Below are 27,609 nucleotides of genomic sequence, written 5' to 3' on the forward strand. Positions count from 1 at the left end.
GGACCGATTTTTATGTAACCGATTTTTTGCGCAAATACATAAAAAAAAAGAGAAAAAATAACTAGGAGGGTCTCCCGAATATTAGATGAAAAAAGTGTAGTTTTCATTGTCAAAAATTGAAATGAAATACAGATACGACAATCCGACCTTACCGAAATTTTAGTAAACTTAGATACGACAAGATGTTGTGGGCTGCCTATTCTTTTCAACATGAAGGTACGACAAACGAGTTCTGATGCAGCAATACTATTTGAAAAAGTATAAAATTAACAATAACATCAGAAATGTTCATTTTTCTCGAGTTTCTTTGCTGGCCGCCATTTTGCTTCAACGGAATCCTCTGGACATGGATCTCGCGCACACGGAGAGGCTTTCAAACGTTCATTAGCCCCCTTGGCCTTGTAGTACTGTTCAATCTTTGTTTCAAAATACTTCTGGTCTTGGTTGGGGATGAACTTCAGGAGATACTTGACATCTTTGATTTTCCTATCAGGTAGATCAATATTTTTGCCACAAAGTTTGGGCAAAACAAGACGTTCAACAACACGGACAGCCGAAGTATTGGGACTCTTTTTAACCGAAGTGCATTTTTGTGATATAGTAGCCATTTGCAAGCCTCCAGAGAAGGAAATTTTGAACCAAACTCTTTTAGCGTTATCCTGACGGAACCCAAGTTGTTTTACCTTTGAATACGGTACCAACGAGTGCTTGTACAGCTTTTCTGGCTTTTGCAAGTGAAGGAACTTTGACTGGGTCATTTGTAGGACATTCAAAGGACATGTACTCCTTACTTTCAGTAACTTTCTCACCAGACCTCCTGTATAGTCAAATGACCTGGTTCACAAAACTTCATAACCACTTTTTCTAAGCGTGGAAATTTTCTTAGAACATCTTGAATGGCGAAGCTTATAATTGAGTTTCAGTTCAGGGACACGCAAGAGCCCGACCAAGTCATTAACTGACAGATATCAGGGTAAGTATCAAGAACTTTTTCAAGTATTTTTTATTTATTTATTTATTTTCTTTTTTTCCCTCAAAAAATGAGGAGTACGCTACAATATAATATGAAGAAAAAACAAATGATAACGCTTACAATCAAAACCTATCAAATATTGATCAAATACTTAAAAAAAAGATACAAAAACACTTGCTAAATAGTTTAGCCTATAAATCATGAGGAGCCAGAACTGTTACTAAAAAACGGAAATAAATTGTGGCCTAAAAGGTTAATTTTCGCCTTATCTTCAAATGTTTTAGATTTTTTCTTTATACAGACTACAGGATCCTTCACATTAAGCTTTAGAACAATCTCAGTGTTACTAAAAGAAAGGGGGAAACCAAGTAAAAATTTACAAAATTTAAAATAAGAAACTTTAATGGGCGAAAGATCAGAAGGTCTGAAATTTCGGAAGAGGAGTGACGGGAACAATACGTGAGGCAGAGCAACAGCGCTATACATACGACCAAGGACGTCACGACGGTAAAGACCCCGAAAACGAATTAAATGCCTTGCATAGTTTCATCTGGACATGCTGAACCAGGACTGGTTTAAAATCTCTTTTCGAAGCAGCATAAGGTAATCCCAAATAAGTGACTATTGGCGACGACTGAAAAATAACACCATTGCCGCAATCGAGAGTCGCCCTGACATTATCCTCTAAACAATTTACAACAAAAAATTGACATTTTTCAAAACTGATGGAAAGGCCCAAACCTATTAAACAATTAATTAAAATATTAAAATTAGAAACAAGACTAGACTTGGACCGGCTTAGAAGGATAATGTCATCAGCATATGCAATGTAAGACAGATTTCGAGATAATGAAACAAAAGAGCAGGAAAGAGAATTAAGGGCAGTAGCTAAACAAGAATTGAATATATAAGGAGAAATAATTCCTCCTTGTCTAATTCCTCTACTCACTTGAATTAATTTGGACTGAGATGAAGACGAACTCGGACAGATACGGATCTTTAAACCAGAATACCAAGAGCGAAGGACTCGTATGACAGCTAGGGGCAATCCAGCATGGATTAAAGTGAGCAGAGCAGATGCATGAGAAATGTTATCAAAGGCCCCTTTGATATCAATCAAGAGGGCGTATAGCGGTTGACCAGAGATTCTCGCTTCTTCAATAACTTGGCTGAAAGATGCATGGGCGTATGGCCACTAGTCCACTAGCTATTTCGTTTGCTCCACGTCCAGCCTCAAACTCAGACCAAATGCAACAGTATACCTCATCGATTTTCTTACTGTTTCAGACTAATTGAGAAACTTAGTGTTTCATTATAAATCCATTTTTTAGTGTTATATAATCCACAAGCACCAATTTCCAACGATTAAGTTGGATAAATAAATTTTATTTTGCCGTTTTCTTCTTCCTTGGTGCCGAATTTTCAATTAAAGTATGCGTTTTCGGTTGTTTGTGACAAAATAATGCTACGTTTTCTCAGCGCCAACATTATTTATAGTCAGGTTAAGTTGAGTTAGTTAGGCTAGGCTGGGTTAGTTAGATGAGGTTAAAAAGTGTTTAAATTTGAATTTGCGATAAAAGCGATTATTATATTTATAAATAACATAAAAAAAAGGCATCGAGTGGTATGTTCACTTTATTTGTAAGTCAGTAATATGAACTGCAAAAAAATTTACCGACAGACTACTGCATTACAAGGAAGCACTACCAAAATACGATCATAGCCAAGATTTATTCTGACCACTGATACGGAACAAAAATCATGACAAATCAGGTATTTGATCATATCAAATTATACTCTATATATGTACAATATAACATATAATATATATAATATAAGATATAATATATATTATATTCTTGGAACGAAATATTAGTCAATTCCACAAAAATGAGGTACCTGGATTCCTGTGAATATTGTGCAGCTTGTGCAGATGTAAATAATGTCCGTTTGTGTCTCATTGTGAAACTTTTACCAAATCTTCTCTTCTTCAAAAGTATACATCGATGGAGTTACGACAAAAATGCCCATCTAATTTTCCCATACGAGATACGACAAAACCGCTCTTAACAAAACGACAAAATGTGAGATACGATAAACGAGAAATCTAAAATTGAGGCACTTCTAGTTGAGATACAATAAAATGGTCGACGGAATCGAATAGAGCCAAAATTTTTACATTAGATGGCAGCCTTAACTCCAATTCCCGAAAAAGTTGCAGATACGACAAAACCGCTCTCAGGGGACGAGCTATTAAGGTATGTGTTCGCTGTTAAACAAGCGATTTTGCGACAATCAAGCTGTTGTAACTTGCGCTAAAAAGGCTCACATCACGGGATCCATTAATCCAAGGAATATATATATACACATCGAACCAGAATTCTGATATTGAATAACATTTTCATTGGAGAAGGATCTAAATTTGCTGGAAAAAATTGTCCTTTTTCATAATGTTTAATGAATATTCAATCCATTTTCTAATGCATTCAATCTAAAAAACTATGCATACTGAATTTTAAAACTATGTACCTCGTTAAATCGATAGATCCGAATCTCAGCTTTGGAATTATTGTGAAATTTTCGTCTGCTGGTAATATATTAAAACTGCAGGAGAGCAGGAAAAGAAGACGCCAAGAAATGCACAAGGAACATAAAGCTAACAGTGTTATTTTTACTACTGCTATAGAACTGTATTATTTCAGTTCCGTGTTTGGATGGTTGCTTCCGCTCTAAATTTTTTCATGAAAAAATATAAATACAAAATACTTTTGGTTGATTATGGTCCTAGGCCATGTTAGAATGGGACTCGTGGCCCAAGAAGAGAAGCCTATCCGACTAGTTACATTGTTAAAACACGGCTCTTGTCCTGTTGTCTTTTAATCCTTAGTTTTGTTTAGGGTCCTAGACTTGATGTCAATCCGAGGCTTAAGGTCCGTCACTAGTTCTGGTCCAGAAAAAAAAATCATTGAGAACGCCAACTTACTGAAAGCATATCTTCCCTTTAATTAAACCAACTGGACTTTAGTCTATAATGGACTTTAGTCTATAATGCATAAAATGTTGTATAGGGCGAACATAATAAGAGCGCGTAGATGTTCTTATTAAGTCTTCCTTTTCACCCTTTAAGACGATACGAAAGCTTAAAATCATTTTGCGAGCCTCAGGGTTGGCTGACCATCACGAAGACAAAGACCCATTAGCAAATTCTTCCCAGGGGACTTCGAGAGCCATCATCAAGAGATGTCAAGAATTTGTGGTTTGACTGAAAAGACAGGGAAGTTTTAAGTCTCTTTTGTCGGCAAGCTTGTCAGTAAAAGCAGGTGGCGCCACAGAGTACTCCCAGAGCGGCAAAATAGCTCAAGTGACAATTCCGTTGAGTTGGTTTATACTGTTTTTTTAGCAGGTACGCAAGAATATAATTTGTCTTTTCCTGCGAGACAAATAATGATTGTCTTTTCCTGAACCTCAAAAAGAAATTTTGCTTCATTTAACCGAAAAAACAAATTCGTATATCTGATATTGTAGGAGGTGTGTTTTTTAACTAAGGTCCGTTTAAATATAAGTACCCAACGAAAGATTATTTCAAAAAAGTAAATTTATTTTCAGAAAATACTTATTTTACTCTATTTAATGGCATAGTTGCCAAGTTTGTTCAAACACGTATCATACCTCTCAGCTATTATCAGCCTCTCTTCATTATTGTAACGGTTGCCACTGCTTGAGGTGGAGAAACGGATGGTAATCACCCGGCGCAAGATCAGGACTGTAGGTGGATGGTCTGAACCTTCTCAGCCAAAACTATCCAGTAAATTGCGGGTCTGACCTGCAGCGTGGGGTCTTGCACTGTCACGAAGAAAGACAATTCTCTTTGTCAGCATGCCAAGTTTTTTTCTAATCGCTCTGTGGAGCTTTCTGTGGGTTTGGCAGCCTGCTTCTCCATTGAGAGTGGTTCCTTGTTGCATGAAGTCGACCAACAAAACTACTAGCCTATTCCAAGACACCAAAGATATGATTTTGCGCTTGGACAGAATCTGTTTGACCTTCAACTTTACAGGGGAGTGTGTGTGTTCCCAGTCCATGTTCTGTTGCCTTGATTTGGGCGTGATATGCGAAACCCATGTTTCGCCTCTAGTTCAACCGGTTGCCGCTTCAGTGGCAACCGTTACAATAATGACGATGACATAAAAATGGAAGTTAACTCTTGGTTTCGAAGCAGACGGTAAGTTTTTATGAAGAGGGTAGTTTTAGATTAACTGAGAGGTACGATAAGCGTTTGAAAAAACTTGACTATGCTGAAAAATAGGATAAAGTATGAGCTTTCTGAAAATAATTTCACTTTTTTGAAATAATCATTTGTTGTGTACCAATGTTCAAACGGACCTTACTGAAAAAACCATCAGAATCGTTCAGAACTTACCCCACGTAAGTTTTATTAAAACTGAATATCTCTATCTCCAGCACACGAAGCAAGAGGTTAAAGGGTTTTTCTAAGATTTCAGGGGAATTAGGCGCCAGTTTTTAATTTTCTGTTGTCTGTTCGAATCTCTTAGTATTGTGGTTAGTTTGGCCACACAAACTAAAAAAGTTTATAATGTTGTAAGGTAGTGCAACGGGTCGCAAAAGGCGAAAATAATTTTTCTGATTCAATAATGGTTGCTTGTTTAAGTTGAAAAAGCCATGTTTAACAGCTGAATTTGATACCTTAACGCAATCGAGAAGCCACCAGGAGACATGGAGGTACAAAAAATAACAAAATAAGCCACAGAAAATGGTGCTATGTGAATCATGGTTTATCAACAGTCCGATGGGTATTTGGCGACCAAAAGTCCTCTCAGTTTGTGTCAAATTTAGACTAGCCCTATCAATCCTGATGTATAAGGAAAAATCATGGCAAAGGGCGATGAAGACTACCGGAATCTGACCTTTGAAAAATGCACATGTTTAGAGAATCCAGACTGTGTTTGAAAAACTTTTTCGCATGTTGACCAATGTTCTGCCTTGCGCTAGCACTGATCTCGATTTACTTCCTTCAGTCGGGGGTGCAATGCGCGGTTTGGGGCAAATCATCCGACACTTCCCATGCTTTCTCCCCCTGATACTCATTTAAAGCTGGATAGACTCTGGCTGAGCTTATCGAGTCACACCATTGGCCCCTATTCCAAAGCAAACAACCAGCTACACCAGGACTCGAACCCCTGTCCTCAGGATTTCAAGTCTAACGCTCTGACCACTCGGCTTGACTGTGTTTGATCAAAAGAAAAGAATCAGTTCTTTGGTAGGGTCTCCAAAAAAAAGACGGACAAGCCTATTATAACAAACATCTTCTACTGCCCTAAATGGGAATATCTTAGCCATATTTTGCGGATCAAGGACATTAGAACCCCCTACAGTAACCTACAAGATCGAATAGAAGAACCCAGTGTACTTACCTTTAGAAGGTGGCACAGGGGTTCGGAAATGTCCTCTGAATGGACGAAAACCCTATGCTTAAAATAGGAGCTCAAAGAATCAGAGCGAGATTGTAAATACGCTGAATATTTTCGAGAATTAGGATTCCTTGGGAGATGAACACATAAGACTCTTTAAATAGTGTGAGGCGGAGAATCAGTACACGTATGTGCAGGGCCGTATCCAGGATTTTTCGGGGGAGGGTTACAAAAGGATTTTTTCAGGGGGGGAGGAGGTACACAAAAACTTATTATATTATTCAACAAATTATTTACTGTTGCAGGTCAGATAATGATCGAAAACCTGAATGTTGAACGATCCTTAGCGAAAGATTTGCTTCATACTCTCATGTCTCGCTACGACTCTAGAAGACATAATGAAGTAGCACCCCTTCTAACGTTCTTTCATGATCACTCTTTGTTCGAAGAAAATCGCGATTATTCTCGATTCTTTTTTCGAGATTTTCGAAAATCGAGATCTTTCGAATTGTCGTCAATGACAGCGAAACAGTTGGGTCACCAATTTCCCACCCAACTAGATTTTGAAAAATGCATTGTTTGTATTTTCATCAAAAAATACTAAAATAATTTGCCCCCACCTCAGATTTTTGAAAAACACTGGTTCAAGATCCTTTTTTGATATTTCCATGGAAAAAAATCACTGCAAAAAAGTTGCTCTCCCCGATCCTGAAAAATACATATTTTTGCTAACTTTGCTAAGAAACTTTACTTTGCAAAGAAAAGAAAACATCGACCACCCCCACCTTACAATTTCGTGAAGACCCCTGCAACAAAGGTCTCTTTCTTTCTGAGCAAATGTCGAACCGCTTGTATCTTATCTTGCAGATAATATTTATGATAGTTAATACGAAATAGAATGTCAGAATCCCACCTATTTGTATGCAAAAAAATGGAAGCATAGGTGTAAAATTAGAGAAAAAAAAACAAAATAGGTATTATCAAAAACAAATATAAAAAATGATTCGAAATTTGGAAATCAGCTTCTGTTCGAGGTGAAAACTTAAAAAATGGAGCATAGAGAAGAAATTCTGGAAGCTCCATTCAATTACACCAACAACAACAAACTTAAAAAAAACTTTACCTAGCACTTCTATCAATAAAACATGAGTAAAAGGTGTATGATCTTTTCCTAGTGCTCGAGTTGCTTCAACAAGAGTTCGAGCAAGATTAGCGCCCAAAAAATTAATGCCCTTTGCGTCCATCAACAAAACCACACTGCATCTATGTACAATGCACATTTATCTGTCTACATAAAAATATACTGTTTGTTTGTACCTCTGTTCTACCGTATTTCTTTACTTCTGTTCTCTAAAAAATATACTGTTGTTTTTGTTTAAGCGATCAACAATTGCAATTCAAACTAAGAAAAAAAAACTAAAAAAAGAAAAGAAAAACTAAAAAAAAAAAACACCAGAAAAACTTAAAAAAAGAAAATAACAGAAAAACCAAATAAAAGAAGAAAAAAAAGACACCAGAAAAACTAAAAAAAAAAAAATATGAATAACATCACATAATTTCATATAATGAAATTGTTTGTTACTGCATGGCGTCATTGCAATATAAGGAAGCTTTCATTTTAGTACATGATTATAAAATATATGATTATGAAATTATATTAAATTGCTTAAAGAGTAAAAAACTGGCAATTGCAAAAATAGTTGAATATATTTTGACGAAATGGGACTTTGCTTGCGGTTCAAAGAGACAGTATAGTTTGTTTGTACCTCTGTTAATCTACCAAACTAAAAAAAAAAAAAAAACAAAAAAAAAAAAAAACTAACAATTAAAAAAAAAAGAAAAAAAAGCTAAAAACACTCCACGTGTTGCCGGGGCGCGCAGCGCCACAGAATCGCGTGGTAGGGGTCAGCTAGTATTGTATAAAAGTACAACTGGGGTATTCTACTGTTGTTTATCATTACAGTAATACATGCATATACTACTGCTAACAACTCACTACAACACCAAGCCACTCGAGGCCTACACACCGTGACCGTGACACACTTTTCCAAACCAATCCAAAGCTTCAATCTTTATTGAGGTTCTAATTTCCTTTCAATCCTTTCTTATGACTTCTTCTCATCGCATTCAGGAACAACCTACTTTTATTTGGCCCTAAATGGATGATCAAAAAGCACAATCTGTCATTCTTGATCTGTAAAACGTGGCCATATCCACCTTAACTTTTCTTTCGTTATAACCCTAAAATGTGTTCGAACCACATTTGTCGTACAGTTCAATTAAACAAATGCCTAGATCTATCCTTACAGTGGTCCTCTAGAAAGCCTTTAACAAATCTTCCTCTGCCTTTGGCAGTGCCCATGTTTCAGGACCATACTTGACCACTATCACTATTATGGCTTCCAATATTCTAATCTTAATTGGGAGATTTGTCTTCTATTCTTTCACCCTTTCTTCAACACTCTATTCTACTTCTTACATTTTCACCCCATCCATCATCTTTATTAATAATACGTCCAAGGCAAGTGAAGCTATCCCCTTGATCAATTTTTCCATTACTTAGCAATAATCTCTTCACACTCGTTTATTCCTTGTTAAAACCATTTAACCTTGTTAACATCAAATCTCAAACTAATTCTTGCACATTGAACTTTTAAAGTCTCCTAAAATTCATGTCTATAGTATATACATACACATAGTAATAATTATATAGTAAAATAGTTCTACAGAGTAATTTCAAAATCGAAGTGCATTCAACGTTGCTCTTCGATCTGGTATGATTTTCCTGGGAGAGCTATCCCTAAAAGTTTCTCTGTTGACTCTTTCGAAAGAAGGTTGAACAGTCATCTAAAACTTCGATAAAAGACTAGCGTCCAATCAGATAAGTAATTATACCTAGCCCCGAAGATTTAGAAAAAAATTCTAGGGTGCTTAAATATCCTTATAGACACACAATCTTACATAAACTAACATTTTATATATGATCATACCTAGGTTACCAAAAATTGAAAAAATCGGGCTTTACTCGAGTTACAAAATAGAGACTAAGTAAAAATCGGTCTCCGATCTCCTTTGTTTTCTGAGTTTTTCGAAACCCTAGCAAACACATATTACCAAACACAGAATCATCATTTATTATACCAAAATTTTGTAGTGTCCATACATTGCTTAAAATTTAACTTGAAACTATAACGCTTACAAGCAAATTTCTAAACAAGTAAAATAAAACGTAAAGGTAAAACAAGAATTACACGTTAGATAATGCTAAACAGGAAACAAAAAAGAATTAAGAAATAATATGCAGAATTAACACGACAGCGCTCTTTTTGGGTAATTTGTATTATCTTTCCGATTATTTTAGAATTATCCTTCAAACTCACCCAATTCTCTAAAAAGAGGAAATAAAACCAAATCAATATTTCTTATTAGGATCAGGCGTAACGTAAAAGACAAATCTCATTCCTTGTTTTTTTTTTTTTTTTTTAATTTCTTCTTATAGTGATTTTTGTTTTTAAGTTATGTACAAAAGTTGAATTTAATATGATTTTTTTTTGGCTAAGATGAAAAAAGAAAAAAGAAAAAAAAGAACCTTTTCCAGAATATATATGCCATAGGTTACTTGGAAACAATCGAAAAATATGTTATAAAATAAATATAATGGCTGTTGCAGGCACAGAAATAAACAAAATAGGCAGCAGAAAAAAGTAAATAAATGTAAAATACATAGATAAAAGAACATATCTTTAGATTCTGAGAAGGGGGTACGGAATGAAATATGTCTTCTACAACAATAACGACGTACTAGGCTGAGCATTTAACAATTTATTAGCTAGTTCGTTAAAAAAAAGTAAAAAAAGTAACGAAAACCTTGTCATTTTGTCAGGCCTCCTATTCCACAAGAAAACTTCAGTCTCACTTTATTTACCCCCCCGCCCCAAAAGTCCATACTGTGCCCTTTGTATAAGTCTGGAATACATAGTAATGATCGTCAGATTATTATTTCAATTATAGTTCAGGATCATATTATTTTAAATAAAGAAGGAGCAAAGAACAAAGGAATGTCAAAATTGTACCTCATTTAGTTATAGAAGAGTTCAAGCGATTAACGATTACAAATATTTTTGACAAAGAGTAGTTCTTTTCACTATCCAGTCCAGACCTTCGAAAACAAAAAAGGTTTACAAGAAATCATAATTTTAATGTACCTTTTCAGAAAAATAGAACAAAGTATATATTTGACATGGATAAATGTAAATATCTTGAGCATATTAAAAGTCCATTGTTCCAACCTACACTATATTCGCTCTTATACATTAAAAGAGTTAGATAAAAAAGAAAAAAGAAGGAAGGGTTGCCTAATAAAGAAGTTATAAACTAAGGCACTTTAAACCTACTGACATGTAAAAACGATAAAAAATTTTCGCAGAAATTGTTGGCCAAACTCTCACTTAAATTGTAGTATATTTATCTAGGACCCTTTGATCAGCAATTGCAGACTGTTTTGCTAACATCACAGTTCGCTTAGAAGTCAGTTGAGGATATGTACTTATTCCGAACAATTTACTGCTTGAATACTTCTTGCGAACGGACTAAAAAAAGAAAGAAAGAAAACATCAAAACTTAAAATAATTAAAAGAATAAAGCTACTACCTCACTGTGCACATAATTTTCAATGCTAAGGGGTTACATTAGCATAACCTTTCACACGTCAACAAGTCCTTTCACACTAGGCTGGCTTAAAAATCAATAAAGCATCGTAATCATCATCTAAGGTCATTACAATGTCATATTCTGACTTATATCTTGTGTGCAAAAATGGATCCTCCCGTGAATGAAACCCAAATGAAACCCAAGTTGGCTGCGGTTGGACATATGCCAAGCAAAAATAAGATAGCGATGCTGCTATACAAATTAATTTTGGTATATTTGGTCTTTAATATGTGTCTAAACAAAAATTCTAAGGATATATTTTTGTTATTTTTTTTTTATCAGTGTACAAACATGAAATTTACATTTAAGAAACTTTTACTAAAAAACACAAAAAGTCGAGTTGTTACAAAGCAAAAATCGAAACATTTACTAGCATTTTTTAAGCGTCAGCAAATACATTGCTTTCATATTTTTTACAAAGGCTATTTTACATATAAGTGGGATATTGTTTTGTCTAACCAGACTTACTATTTACTAACTTACTCCACACACTAAAAGCCGTAGACTCATTTCTGTCTATGCCTCCTAGAACTTTCCAAAACAATTTTCAGGTTAGGAAAACAAATTTTGGAATTCAATCAGAAAAAGACGTGAACAGAATTTTCACTCAAATAACAAGAGCTAAGAGCTCATATGGCACTTGTGACGAGGCCGGAAGAACCGAGAGCTCATATGGTATGAGCTCTAGCAAAATTCTAAGAATCAAAAGATTGATTTAAAAGGAAAATCAGAGGCTTAATGCCGGTCTGGATTTAAAATAAGAGCTCTGAGTCACGATGTCCTTCTAAATATCAAAATTCATTAAGATCCGATCACCCACTCGTAAGTTATAAATACCTCATTCTTTCTCACTTTCCTCTCCCTTCAGCCCCCCAGATGGTCGAATCGAGGAAAACGACTTTATCAAGTCAATTTGTGCAGCTCCCTGACACGCCTACCGATTTTCATCGTCCTAGCACGTCCAGAAGCACCAAACTCACCAAAGCCGTTGAACCCCAACCTCTAACTCCCCCAAAGAGAGCGAATCCAGAACGGTTACGTCAATGACGTATCTACAACATTTGCTTATTCTACCCACCAAGTTCCAACCCGATTCCTCCACTCTAAGCGTTTCCCAAGATTTCCGATTTCCCCCTCCAACTCCCCCCTATGTCAACAGATCTGGTCGGGATTTGAAATAAGAGCTCTGAGACATGAGTTCCTTCTAAATATCAAATTTCATTCAGATCCGGTCACCCGTTCTGAAGTGAAAAATACCTTAATTTTTCTAATTTTTCCAAATTAACGGCCCCTAGCTCCTCCAAAGAGAACGGATCGGTTCCGATTATGTTAATCACGTATCTAGAACTTGTTCTTATTTTTTCCACCAAGTTTCATCCCGATCCCTCCATTCTAAGCGTTTTCCAAGATTTTAGCCCCCCCCCCAACTCCCCCCAATGTCACCGGATTTAAAATAAGAGCTCTGAGACACGATATCCTTCCAAACTTCAAATTTCATTAAGATCCGATCACTCCTTCGTAAGTTAAAATACTTCATTTTTTCTATTTTTCCGAATTAACCGGCCCCCCACTCCCCAGATGGTCAAATCGGGAAAACGACTATTTCTAGTTTGATCTGGTCCGGTCCCTGATACGCCTACCGAATTTCGTCGTCCTAGCTTACCCGGAAGTGCCTAAAGTAGCAAAACAGGGACAGACCGACAGAATTTGCGATCGCTATATGTCACTTGGTTAATACCAAGTGCCATAAAAAAACGTCTTTCATTTCGCACCATGAAAGCTAACTTTCGCATAGCGTCATGGAACCTGGCTTTCAACTCGCACCATGAAACCTGGCTTTCACCTGGCACCATGAAACCTGACTTTCGCATAGCATCATGAAACCTGGCTTTCACCTGCCACCACTAAACATGGCTACCAAACTAGTATTTTGCCTTGTTAAAAAATAGCTTAATAAATCAACAGCCCTCTGAAAGTCTACTTTCTATTGCTGATAAGATTTTTTTCTAAACAACGCAGAATAAAAAGAGAAAACGTCAAAATGTTATCAAGTAACAGGTATAAAGAAAGAAAAACGATAAGAGACAAAACGTCCATTTCCACTGATAAACCGGATTGTGAAATCATTATCTGGATTATAAATAAGCCGTTCCACTGATATTCCAGATCATTAAAACAATTTTGCCTGCCAATCGAGATTATCAGCTCATAATCTAGATCATCAATGCGACAACTTTATGCTTGACAAAAAGATAGATTTTGTCAGGTCGTTGATGGGGTTTATTAATTTTGCTGTTTCAAAATTTGCAACTAAACAATCCAGGTGAATAAACTGGAATTATAAACCCCTTTTGCTCTGCTGTTTGTCACTGAAAATGACAGCGGTTCAGAACAACTTCGATTAAGAATCTCGACTTCAAAAATCTGAAGATCGAACATCAGATATTACAACCTAGCAAAAAATATCGACACTTCCATTATTTCCCATCCCAAGCAAATTTTAGCTAATGAACTTCAGAAAACTTCTCGTCATTTTTATTTTGGAAGAACAGCTTAAGCTCATATTTTTCTAATTGCAGACTTGAACAACATTACATTTTAAAAAACAACTAATTTCTCAAATGAAGGTCAAAAGCAACAATAAACTTAAATAAAATTCTCCTGTATATGGGACGAGCCACCATCTCCTAGATATCCATTCTTTACGCTAAACTTTTTTTTTAGAGCGTGAGTAAAAGCTTTTCTTCCGAGTGCGACGAACAAAGCCATTTAGTAATTGGATATCACCTCGTTTTTCTCTTCGTCTGCTTTTAGACTTAAACAAATTTAATCGGATAATTTACTGAAAATCACCTTTCTACTTTTAAGTAGAAGAAGACTGTTTTGCCGTTTCAAAATTTGCAACTTAACAATCCATATAACTGGACTGTTATATAGTTATAATTCCAGCTCATAATCTAGATCATCAATGCGACAACTCCATACTTGAAAAAAAGATGGATTTTGTCAGGTCGTGGATGTGGTTTATAAATTTTGCCGTTTCAAAATTTGCAACTTAACAATCCAGGTGTATTAACTGGAATTATAAACCCCTTTGCTCCACTGTTTGTCACTGGAAATATTGAATCTTGTTCCAAGAATCTAGTTTGTCACTCGAAAGGGCATAAACTATTGCATAAGCGGTAATCAAGCTAGATCTAGTGTATAAGACGCTGAGCATATGAGCCAAGCCAAAGCTAGTCAATATCTTAGGTCAGGTCCAGACAGAAAGCATTACAACTTGTTAATTTATATAATTACAGATATTTCCCCCCCCCCCCAAAAGCTTCCTACTGGAAATAAAGGCCAGGCAAAAGGAGCCAAAAAATATGTAACTGGGTGCCATTTCCCCCGGTTATAACTAAGACATGAAAGAAAAATTAATAAAAAGAAGAAAATAGAGAAAAGATAAAAGGAATGAAAGTAAAGGTGGTACTTCTGCCCATTTTCATTAAGTAGTTCAGAAATTTTATATGGACAATTGCCCATTTTGAAACTACTACCTGATCTGCTTCCACCCCCCTTAAAAGAAACAAAACAAACCTTACATATTCTTTGGAACTACAGGGAAAATAGTTTGAAATATTGAAACCATAATTAAAAAATTGAAGAAACTAAGTGTGTAATTTCTCAGGAAATGGTTTCCATCTTCTAGAACAACACAAAATGCATAAATATTATGTTTTTCAGTTTTTTCTACAATTTGACATTCCAAAAGAGAATCTGACTGTCGTGTGTCAAAATAAGCATGTGATCAGATTATGAAAAAAAAAAAAAAAAAAAAAAAAAAAAAAAAAAAAAAAAAAAAGATCGGATTCCCAATTTGAAAATCTTGATTGTCGATGCCTATAATATTGTATAAGGCAAACATAGGGTTCAAGCTCCGTTTTGTGCTTAAAAATGCGCTAAGCCCATAAGCCAATGAAAAGCGAAATCGAGGCTTAAGCCGGCCGGACACGAAATGGTGTATTCTGTCCAGCAAAAATGAATGAGCGACAACAATGCACGAATTCAGGCTGGTACACCTAATGGAAGTGAGGTACATTTTTAATATTATATTTATATCATTTTAACATCATTATATCAATTTAATATTTATATCATTTTATAAACAGAAAAACCTTAGTTATTTCATACACAATTTTACCAGCCCCGGGAAAGGAGTTTTTCAACTCTGATCTGAAACATTAGTGAACCAAATTTCAGTTCATATGATCATTTTTTTTGTCTGGCTATCAAAAAGAAATTCGGCTCCTGACACTACTAACAAGAATTCATTTTCAAGGCAAAGTACCCTTGCTCTAGTGGCCCCATCAGTTCTCTAGAATCACTTTCGATCCCCATGACACTTGGAGAATTCGGATTTTTTTTTCAAAAGATCCCATGTCCCAATTTGTAGAAATGTTGGAAACTGAAGATGCTAACGTTAAAACGTTTTCTGTTGCTTTTCCGAGACTTATACAGTCAGCCGTTCAGGTCTTTTCATAAAAAAATATATAAATCTTAAGAATGTTTGCTTTTTTTTAGAGTAATTAGCCACACTTATTTCTTTATTTTATGACGGATATGCATGACAATTTTCGATATTATTTACCCCCAAAAAGGTTTTTTGACAAAAAAAAAAAAAAAAAAAAAAATCCAAATGGTGACGGTATTTACATGTCTACTTCCTATAATGTTGTGAATGGTAACAAACATACCTGATTTTTCGAAATACCAGCTTTGAGAATAATAGCGGCCATATTTTGCAATGGCTCCTGAATTTGAGACAACTTGTAAAATGAATATCGGACTAAGGTCGGTTCCCACAACTGTTCCATCGACTTATCTTGTTCAAGAAGCCTATAATGTAAAATTGTAATGTTTAAAGTCTATAATATAAAAATTATATCAACAAAATCACCAGTTCTGCTTTGCACACGAGTAAAATGTGCTAACACTGTCACCTGACAGTAATTTTTGTCAAATGAAAACTACAAAGCAAATTCGCAATATGAATTCCAACTGAAGTATCAGATTGAGCCCTATATTCTCTGGTTTTCATTGAAATGTTTAAAAAATTAAAACATATAAAAATACACCTTTTAGTAGCATACCTTTGTAAAAAAAAAGGAAAAAAAGAAGCTTTTTATAGCTGAAAAACTACTAATACTTTATTACTGTTAGTAATATTACTAACAACTCAACGCAGCACCAAACAGCCTGAGGCCAACACAGCTACGCAAACTCCTCCTCCGTCCCAATCTATTCAAGGCCTCCCTCTTTACACCCTCCCAGGAAGTTCCCATTTCCTTTAAATCTTTCTTTATGACATCCTTCCACCCCAGACGAGGACAACCTGCTTTCCGTTTAGCCCTAGACGGTTGGCCGAAAAGGACAATATTCGGCAATCTGTCATTCTTCATCCGCAGAAGGTGCCCTAGCCATCTCAACCTTTCTTTCCTTATAGCCCTAGAAAGCCGGATTGAACCATACTTTTCATAAGAATCTACAAAACCCCGGTTTTTCTTTCGGTTGTTTAAAAATCATAACTTTTTACGGCAGTACCACAATTTTATTTTTCTAAGGTTTTTCCTTTTGGTTAGTTTAAAGTTATGAATTTTTTCAAGGTGACATCAAAATTTTGTTTTTTAAATGTTTTCTTTTGTTTGTTTTAAAGTTTTGTGACATTATCGCAATTTCGTTTTTCTAAGGTTTACCTTTTTTATGGCACTTGGTATTAACCAAGTGACATATAGCTATCACAAATTCTGTCGGTCTGTCTGCCCCGGTTTTGCTACTTTAGACACTTCCAGGTGAGCTAGGACTACGAAATTTGGCAGGCGTATCAGGGACCGGAGCAGATTAAATTAGAAATAGTCGTTTCCCCGATTCGACCATCTGGGGGGGAGGAGGAGTGGGGGGACGGTTTAATCGGAAAAATTAGAAAAAAAGGAGGTATTTTTAACTTACGAACGGGTGATCAGAACTTAATAAAATTTGATGTTGGGAAGGATATCGTGTCTCAGAGCTCTTATTTTAAATCCCGACCGGATCAGGTGACATTGGGGGGAGTTGGGGTGGGGAACCTAAAATCTTGGAAAACGCTTAGAACGGAGGGATCAGGACGAAACTTGGTGGGAAAAATAAGCACAAGTCCTAGATACGTGATTGACATAAGCAGAACGGATCCGCTCTCTTTGGGGGAGTTGGGGGGTGGGTTAATTCTGAGAAATGAGGTATTTTTAACTTAGGAAGGAGCGATCGGATCTTATTGAAATTTGATCTTTCGAAGGATATAGTGTCTCACAGCTCTTATTTTAACTCCGACCGTATCTGGTGACATCGGGGGAAGTTAGGGGGAGGGGGCCTAAAATCTTGGATAACACTTAGAGCCGAGGGATCGGGATGAAACTTGGTGGGAAAAATAAGCACAAGTCCTAGATACGTGATTGACATAACCGCAATGGATCCTCTCTCTTTGGGGGAGTTGGGGGTGGTTAATTCTAAAACATAAAAAATGAGGTATTTTTAACTTACGAAGAAATGATCGGATCTTTATGAAATTTTATATTTAGAAGGACCTCGTAACTCAGATCTCTTATTTTAAACCTCGGCCGGATCTAGTGTCATTGGGGGGGAGGGAGACCGGAAATCTTGGAAAACGCTAAAAGCGGAGGGATCAGGATGAAAATTCGTGGGAAGCATAAGCACAAGTCGAGATAAGTGACTGACATAACCGGACCGTATCCGCTCTCTTTGGTGGAGTTGGGCGGGGGGAGGGAGTAATTCGGAAAAATTAGAAAAAATGAGGTATTGTAACTTACCAACGGGTGATCAGATCTTAATGAAATTTGATATTTAGAAGGATCTTGTGCTTTAGAACTCTCAATTTAAATCCCGACCAGATCCAATGATATTGGGGGGATTTGGAGGGGAAACCGGAAATATTGGAAACCGAAAATCTTAGAAAAGGCTTAGAGTGGAAAGATCGGGTTGAAACTTGATGGGAAGAATAAGCACAAGCTTAAAATCGTCATTGAAGTTTAGAGGTCTAGACTTCTAAACATCTAGAGAGTCACTATATAGTCAGTAGATTCAAGAATCAATCAAAAACGTTGTTCCATAAAATAGTAGTCATAACATTCGAAACATTCTACAGCAGAAAAATCAGAGAGAGAGAGAGAGAGAGACAGAGAGAGAGAGAGAGAGAGAGAGAGAGAGAGAGAGAGAGAGAGAGAGAGAGAGAGAGAGAGAGAGAGAGAGAGAGAGAGAGAGAGAGAGAGAGAGAGAGAGAGAGAGAGAGAGAGAGAGAGAGAGAGAGAGAATCTCTTCTTGTTCTACTTAGTCCCATCAATGGACATCATAGGGGGTTTAAAAGAAAAAAAAAATGTTAATGAAATGAGGAAAGGATTACAACTGATTAAATGGGGTTAGTAATAAAGAGCAAAAAGATATGTTACAAAGAGAAATGTCAGGCAACCAATCCCATCCGAATTTGGGTACCATGGAATATAAACAATACCCCCCCCCCCCAGAGAGTGCATTAAATATTCAAACCACGTTCCATATAATGTGAGCAACCAAAAAAGTAAATGCAGTAACAAGAATTTGCTTCTTAGTCATTTACACAAATACTGACTGTCTTTCTTCAAGGGGGGAGGGGTACAGTGATTGTATGAGATGGCATATTTTGTAAACAAAGTCCGTCAATTTCAACCGATAATTCAAACATTAATTCCTGAATAATCCCTAAAAGTTTCTTTTACGAAGTTCCACTACTTTCATTAAATTATGAAAGTAGTTATGAAAGTAGTATTTCATTAAAATACTAATTTTCTGCCTTTTGAGGAGGAGAACTCCAGTAACCGTATGAGATAACTTATTTTGTAAAAGAAGTCCCAACACCAATTTCAACTATATTTCAAGATAATTCAAATATCAATTCCTGATTAATCTGTAAAAGTTTTATTTACGTAGCTCTGCTGCCTTCATTAAATTACAGAAGAAGTAGAGTCCGCAACTGTGAAAGAACTTGCTTTCATCTCAACTAATGTTATAGTAACTATAGCATATAGTAGTAGTATAAGTATAGCATATAGTAGAGAAGAGTAGTTACAAAAAGTCTGGACTACGAGAGTTATATAAACTTTTGTGTTTTTAGGCTACATCAGGGTACAAATCTTTCATGTTTTGACAGTTTAGTATTTGAGATCCATGATCCACAATTACGACACCCGATCTTCTGGAGATTAATATTTCATTGATTGTTTCTACCCGGTCGACGTTTTTAGTGCTTCACAGGGGGATTAGAAGTTGGAATAATCTTTATCAGAGTTTAAAAATAATAGTGATATTTCTTTTTCAAGAGTGAAATAAAAGAATTTCTTTTTACTAAGTATGAATTTTCGTTCTTTTGTCTTATTTTTTTTTGTGGGGGGTGGTGGTTGTGTAAATAAATGATTCAGTAATCTGTTCTAGCCTCTAGGGGTATGAATTTATTAGTATTGTTGAATTTGGTGCCGATTAGGTGGTACTACTGGTTTTATAAATAATTTTTTTTCTTTGTCCCGTATTATTTTCTACTGTATTTTTGCCACCCCCTCGGACAAGTTTTTTACTTCTCAAGGTGTCTGTTAGTACTGTTTTTGTTTTGGTTTAATAATAAATGTTTTCTCTCTCTCTCTCTCTCAAAAAACAAAATAGATTACTTTACTCTAGTATCCAAATGAAAGAGTGACAGACAACTTACGTTAAAGAAAGGCACAGTGCCGCGGCAGCCAGTTGGGAGGGTGGATAATGACACATTTCATATTCAGGCAAACATAACTCCAGCAGGTATTTAGCTAATGCATGGTGCGATGCATCAATCTATAAAAAGAAACTAAGGTTAAAGCAATCAAGTTTACATGAAAATGGAAGCTTGACAGTGCTCTCGCTACTAGGAACTATCAACTGAGATTATTACTACTACGAACTATAAACATTTCCCAAGTTCTACCCCATGCTTTCTTCAACCCTTCGCCCCAAAAATTAACAAATAAATGTAACGGTACCAATGAAACATATGTCAGTAAGCTCTATATCAAAATTTAATTGAATCCTGATTACTTCGGAAAACGAATCAGAATTGAAATAAGTTTCCAACTTTATGTTTAACATTAGTTTAGGAATATACTAAAATAAGGGGGAAAACCCACAGAAAAACCGAGAAATTAAAACCATATTTTTATTACGCCCCATCTCCTTTACGAGGAAATGAAGTTGTAATTAAAAAACCTATAATGAAACGTCGCGTTAAATTATATTTCTTTAAGCATTATTCTCCCCCCCTCCAAAGAAATCTTATCTAGTCCTTTAAGATTAAGCTATGTGTAAATTACATCCGCCCCTCCCATGAGATTGGCTCAAAAAATTCCCAGGAAATTGTGACCTAAACATAGCAATGTATGTTTTTTTTTCAGTGCCTACCCCCATCCCCTGATGAGGAAAATTTTTAATGCTTCTTCCTCCTTTGAGTCGAACCTATATTATGCCCAAAATGACGAAGAGACAAGCATTCAGGGACACAAAATTGATAAGTATGCACATTGACACACACACAAATAATATTAAAAAGAAGATAATGTCATATAAAGGAAAGAGAAAATCACAGAAAATCTTCTTTTGTATGTAATAGGGCTATAACCAATCAAAGTGAGAATGACACTTTATGAAGAAAGGGAATGCTGCAAGCACAGAGAAAGTGGGGACACACTTTTCTTCAAGATAACGTCTGAAGTCAAAAAAGGACGTGTCCCATCCCCGTTCCTGTTTGCCATTGTAGTGGATTATATTCTGCGGCAGTCTTCGGACTGTGGAGTGAAGATTAACAGCCGGTATATCTCTAATCTGAACTTAGCAGGTGGATTTGTTCTTATCGAGGAAGTGAAACAGGGACTGCAGCTGCTACTCCACGCCATAGATGGAAAGGCCGAGAAAGTGGGACTTGCGGTGAATGTCAGTAAGACAAAGAGCATGGTCACATCTGACTCTCCCCTGATACTGAAGGGCAAAGACAAAGCAATTGAACAGGTCAAAGAATTTAAGTATCCCGAGAGCTGGAATGAATAAGATGGTGAAATAGCTAATGAACTCAAGAGGAGAATTGGACAGGCGACATCGGCCTTCAACAAGTCGAAACCAGTTTGACGCATCAGTAAATATTCTCCGCGCTTAAAGCTTGGACTCCAAAATAGCAATATGATGTCCATACTCCTCTATGCTAGCGAATGCTGGAAATAAACCGTCCAACCGGAAAAGTGTTTTCTAGCTTTTGAGAACATTAGCCTTAGAAATGGCAGGAAAAGGTCATCAACACAGAAATCTGCCGGCGAACAGGTCAGACATTAGTCAGTGACCTCCTGATGGGTAGGAGATGGACTTATCTTGGTCACGTCCTTCGTATGCCAGAGGATCGACTCATAAAAAACGTTATATGAGTGACGTCCCGAAGGGAAACACAAAAGAGGTCGACCAAGACATGACCTTCAATGGCAGAACGGCCGGGATCTGAGAGATGCGGAGCTATCTCTTCAACCAAAGTGGGAAGATGTCACGGCTGCAGCTCAGTTCTGAGATGTCTGCCGAGGCTTCGTAGACGCCCTATATGCCACTTCTGGCTCTGGAGCATCTAAGGTCTAAGGTAAATGAAAAAATGGTGAATGGGAGGATCTAAGGTCTTGGGTAAATGGGAATAGCTCAGAAACAGCTAACACATATAGGCAACTGACATAACCAATACAATTATCAGGGAACAAATACACCCGATGACGCGTATTGTTATGAATATCATTACACATTTGAAGTGTCCTATATGCGCCCAAGCATCGGGCTTCTTGGTATTCTTTTAGCGCCGCCAATCGACCCGAAGAATAACCATCTAAAACTCAATTTGACAATATCCAGATACACCCGATGACGCGTATTGTTATGAATATCATTACACATTTGAAGTGTCCTATATGCGCCCAAGCATCGGGCTTCTTGGTATTCTTTTAGGGCCGCCAATCGACCCGAAGAATAACCATCTAAAACTCAATTTGACAATATCCAGAAAGTAAAATCAATGAAAAAAATATTAAGTCAGCTAGCATGATGACGCATACAAAGATATTAATACCATGAGCCAGGTAGTGAAAATAACTGTTGGACGCTTGTTTGCCTTGCAATTCCAGGCGTCTTGTTGGTCAACCAATATTCAATTAATTTTTTGTTAGCGCAACTGTCTGAGCTTGTGAATTGGGTCACTCACCTCACAGTCAAGGCAGATGGGGCCCCCTAGTAGGCTATGGATGCTTTTTGGCTTTGCTAGTTCAGGCGACTTTTCGGTCAACCCAATATTTAATTCATTTTTTGTTAGCACAACTGTGAATTGGGTGCTAAGCTTGGCCCGATACTCGAAGCATTGGGCGAGCCCTGTTAGGATTTGGACTTGACACTTGTTTCCCTGCAATTCCAGGTGACTTAACGGTCATGTGTCATACTAAAACCCTAAAGTCTGCCTGAGACTCTAAGTGGGTAAGTCTATTATGCTTAGGTCACATGTACCCCTGTGAGTCCAAGGAAGTTTAGTCTCCCCCTCCTTCGCATACACGTCCAGTCGACAATGTGCATCACGAGTCAACCCGAAATCTCGATCATCCCTGAAGTTCTAAGACAAGTACCTTAGTTCTGCCCTAAGATGGATGGATGATACACTATCTATCAATAAGTGAAAATAACATCATTTTTGTAATGTGCCGTTCACCCAGACTGGCTGTCTTGGCTTTTTCTTCAATTAGCCATGGATTGATGGCAACTTGATTTATATATATATATATATATATATATATATATATATATATATATATATATATATATATATATATATATATATATATATACTACTAATAACTCATTGCAGCACCCAGCCACCAGAGGCCAACACAGCTACGCACGCTCCTCCTCCAACCTAATCTATTTATAGACTCCCTCTTTACACCCTCCCAGGAAGTTCCCGTTTCCTTTAAATCTTTATTTATGACATCCTCCCAACCCAGACAAGGACGACCTGCTTTCCGTGTAGCCCCAGACGGTTGGCCAAAAAGGAAATCTTCGGTAATCTGTCATCCTTCATCCGTTGAACATGGCCTAGCCATCTCAACCTTTTTTTCATTATAGCCCTAGAAAGCGGGATTGAACCACATTTTTCGTACAACCTACTGTTTGAAATACGGTTAGTCAGACGGGTACCCAGAACAATGCGTAGGCAATTTCTCTGGAAAACATCTAGTAAACTTTCATCTGCTTTTCGGAGCGCCCATGCTTCAGAGCCATATTTAACCACTGTCATCACTGTAGCTTCCAATATTCTAATCTTGGTTTGCAAACTTATCTTTCTATTCTTCCAAACTTTTTTTTAGCTGTGAAAAAAAAAACACCCTGAGCCTTAGCTATTCTACTTTTAACATCTTCATTGCTCCCACCGTCTTTACTAATAATACTACCAAGGTAAGTGAAACTCCCAGCCTGATCAATCTTTTCGTTACCTAATGTCACCTGTTCATCTTCACTTATTCCTAGCCTTAGTGACTTAGTCTTCTTAACATTAATTTTCAAGCCTATTTTAGCACCCTGAACTCGCAAACCTCTAAAAATTCATTCATTTTGCTTACACTTTCATCTAATATGCTTAAATCATCAAGATAATCTAAGTCCAGGAGCGTTTTTCCTCCCCATTTTTGATTCCGTGGTCTCCAATTGCCTTTTCTGTGCTCCTTAAGACGAAATCCATCAAAATAATCCATATAAAGGGGGATAGAAGATAGAACACAACCCTGCTTAACTCCTGATTTAATACGAAACCAGTTGCTAACCTCATTTCCTACCTTAACCGCAGCAGTATTATTCTCGTACATAGCACAAATCACTTTAACGTATTTTTCTGGTATACCATATAACGATAAGACCTTTTTTTAACGCTCTTCTATCAACAGAATCGAAAGCTTGCTCATAATCGATAAAACTGAGGACCAAAGGTGTTTGACAACGAAAGGACTTCTCAATTATTAACCTAAGAGTGAAAACTTGGTCGACACATCCTCTACCTTTTGTGAAACCGCATTGTTCTTCCCTTAAAACTTTGTCTACATCATCTCTCAGTCTAATAAGTATCATATTACTCAGTAATTTGCTACCTAAAGGGGCCAGACTAATGCCTCGATGATTACGAAACTCACTCTTGTCACCTTTCTTATACAGTGATTTAATAAAGGTTTTCCTAAATTATTGGGTACTTTCCCTTTTTCAAAAATCATGTTCATAATCTTCAGTAGCTTATTCCTAACCTCAGAGCCACCATATTTAAGAAACTCATTAATCATACTATCAGTACCTGGAGCCTTATTATTTTTTAATCCTTTTAGTACTGTTGCTAATTCTTCCTCACTAAACAAATCTTCCTTCACATCCAAGGTATCACAAACTTTTTCATCTTTATCCATATCTTTTCCTGCAACTGTATCTCGGTTTAGCACATTCTCAAAATGTTCCACCCATCTTTCTTTAACTTTTTCCTTATCACTAATTGTGGCCCCATTTCTATCTTTAACTGGGACTAGTCCGGATATTTCAATTTATTAACATGCCAGTATAATATTTTACTATTATGCCGTCTAGCCCATCTCCTTAGTCAATATATATATATATATATAATATATATATATATATATATATATATCTATATATATAAAAATAAGTTGTCTGTCTGTGGATGGATGGATGGATGTGTCAGGTGACGTCACCTGAAAAAACTGGATTAGGTGACGTCAAAACTGAAAAAACTAAAAAAAAAGGCAAAAACTACAAAAAAAACTAAAAACTAATAAAAAAAATAAAAAAGCTAAAAAACTAAAAAAACTATAAAGGTAAAAACCAATAAAAAACTAAAAAAAAACTGAAAAAACTAAAAAAAGGCAAAAACTACAAAAAAAAACTAAAAACTAATAAAAAAAGTAAAAAAGCTAAAAAACTAAAAAAACTAAAAAAACTAAAAAAAGGTAAAAAACTAAAAAAATAAAAAATAAAAAAAAACTAAAAAAAGGAAAAAACTGAAAAATAAGCTAAAATAAAGGTAAAAAACCAATAAAAAACTAAAAAAAAGGAAAAAACTAATAAATGACGACACTCAAAGAGAAAGCGACCAGGACAAAAGGAATGTTAAAAAAGCTAAAAAACTAAAAAAACTAAAAAAAGGTAAAAACTAAAAAAACTAAAAACTAAAAAAAAACTAAAAAAGGTAAAAACTAAAAGAACTAAAAAAGAAAAAATAAATGACGACACTCAAAGAGAAAGCGACCAGGACAAAAGGAATGTTCGATTAGCAATCAACAAAGCACCGGGACACAGGGAGTATAAATGACGACCAGGACACAAGTAAAAAAAAAAAAATTAACAAAACTAAAAAGAAGGTAAAAACTACAAAAAAACTAAAAAGAAAAAAAAACTAAAAACTAATAAAAAAACTAAAAAATCTAAAAATCTAAATAAACTAAAAAAGAAAAAAAAAGGAAAAAAAATAAAGGAGAAAAACAAAACTAAAAAACGAATGTATATACAGACCGGTACACCGGGATACAAATGACGACCGGGACACAGGGAACATAAATAACGACCGGGACACAGGGACACAACTACAACGGGGACACCGGGGGAAACAGGGGGATATAAATGACGACCGGGACAAAAAAACTAAAAAGAAATAAAAACTAAAAACTAATAAAAAAAACTAAAAAATCTAAAAATCTAAATAAGCTAAAAAAGAAAAAAAAAGGAAAAAAATAAAGGAGAAAAACAAAACTAAAAAACGAATGTATATACAGACCGGGACACCGGGATACAAATGATGACCGGGACCCGGGACACAGGGAATATAAATGACGACCGGGACACAGGGACACAACTACAACGGGGACACCGGGGGAAACAGGGGATAACCTGACAATCTATTTATATGCAAAGACAATGGGACAGCAAAGAATGTTGTATATTCGCAAGTTTTACGTAGTTAAAACCATATATATATATATATCTATATTCACAGGTGGGACATAGGGACACAACTACAATGGCGCGTAACTATTATGGCGCGTAACGACTTACGCGCGCGGGGGGGCTTGGGGGGGGCGCGAAGCGCCCCCACCAACTAGGTGTTGGGGTGGCGCGAAGCGCCACCCCAACAGCTAGTATATATATATATATATATATATATATATATATATATATATATATATATATATATGTATATATGTATATAGGAGAACCAGGACATTTATCTGATAATTAGTGTCACGAGCCCACCATCCATGAGAATGAGATCAGCATCGCCTGTTTGGACTGCAAATTCCGGTGGCGGATCCTTCACTTTTTTTGTTTACGTGTCTATAGAAGAGTATTGGCTTTCTATATATTCGTATAAACACTTATGCACAAAAGTAAAAATCAATAAATACTAACCTTGTCATTGACATGAGAAGCAGCTTTTGTATTTCGGCGCAAAAAATGAAGAGGAAGGGGGCGTCCGAGAGAAAAACGGAGCTTTGATAGCATCTGAATTTCCATGCGTCGTATTTCTCTGGTAGTGTAAGCATTGTCAGTGACATAAGTAAAATCCTTAATTTCTGGAGCGTACATCTCCTCGTACTTCGAAGCAATGAACATAGCAGTCACTCCGACCAGTTGAAGATGATTTCTTGAAGTGTTTGGCTCATACTGTTAGAATAAAAGAATACTTTTATGGTAATTTGATTGAATCATACGGATAATACCAATTCAAACATATATTTGGGTTCTGCAATTTACTGCAGAGTCAGAGAAAAACAGAAAAATCCTAGCACAAGTTCTTTCACTTCTGCACTAGGATTAGATGCTGTGGATTTAAAACTCCACATACACTTTGCATACTGACTTTATGATATATTTTTGTGGTTTTTCGCGGAGGCTCTAACGATTATTACTAACTATGAATTACTTATTTATTATATAAATAATTATTTATTATATAATTATTTATATTATCAATTATTTTATTAACAATTATTATTATGAAATGTAAACAAAGTGATTTTCTTTCTTTTTTGCATAAAAAGGTTACTCTCTGGTCAGATATGGAATGTTCCAGAATTTTTCAGAATTTTAAGCAGGAATCGAGATACATGAGTAAATTCTTTGATTTCCGGACATACATCTTTGTGCTTCAACATGACGAACATGACCCTGCTTTCGACTGGTTGAGGTTGGTTTCTTGTGTTTTTCTTTGTCCATTTACTGAAAAAAATTTTTTTAATGCTTGCTGATTGATCGAGCCGATTCAAACAAAAATTTTTGAGTCTGATATTCTATTTAAATATATGGAAAAAAAAAAAAAAAAAAACAAATAGTAGGAATCCTATCTATTCTGACTAC

General features: G+C 36.0%; 1 protein-coding gene across 2 annotated transcripts in view; it reads right to left on the reverse strand.

The window, feature by feature from the left end:
* Positions 1–9,517: 9,517 nt before the first annotated feature.
* LOC136030888 (G2/mitotic-specific cyclin-B2-like) overlaps positions 9,518–27,609 on the reverse strand; it is a 72,958-nt gene continuing 54,866 nt past the window's right edge. For both annotated transcript variants that reach the window (XM_065709981.1, XM_065709982.1), the window contains exons 6-9: positions 26,662–26,916; positions 19,880–19,998; positions 15,849–15,990; positions 9,518–10,988 (exon numbers count right to left, since the gene is read on the reverse strand). In XM_065709981.1, the coding sequence (XP_065566053.1) occupies positions 10,848–10,988; positions 15,849–15,990; positions 19,880–19,998; positions 26,662–26,916 (657 nt within the window). In that variant the 3' untranslated portion in view covers positions 9,518–10,847. The remainder of the gene's footprint in view (positions 10,989–15,848; positions 15,991–19,879; positions 19,999–26,661; positions 26,917–27,609) is intronic.

Source organism: Artemia franciscana, chromosome 9 (assembly GCF_032884065.1).
Source record: "Artemia franciscana chromosome 9, ASM3288406v1, whole genome shotgun sequence".
Taxonomy (NCBI): Eukaryota; Metazoa; Arthropoda; class Branchiopoda; order Anostraca; family Artemiidae; genus Artemia; species Artemia franciscana.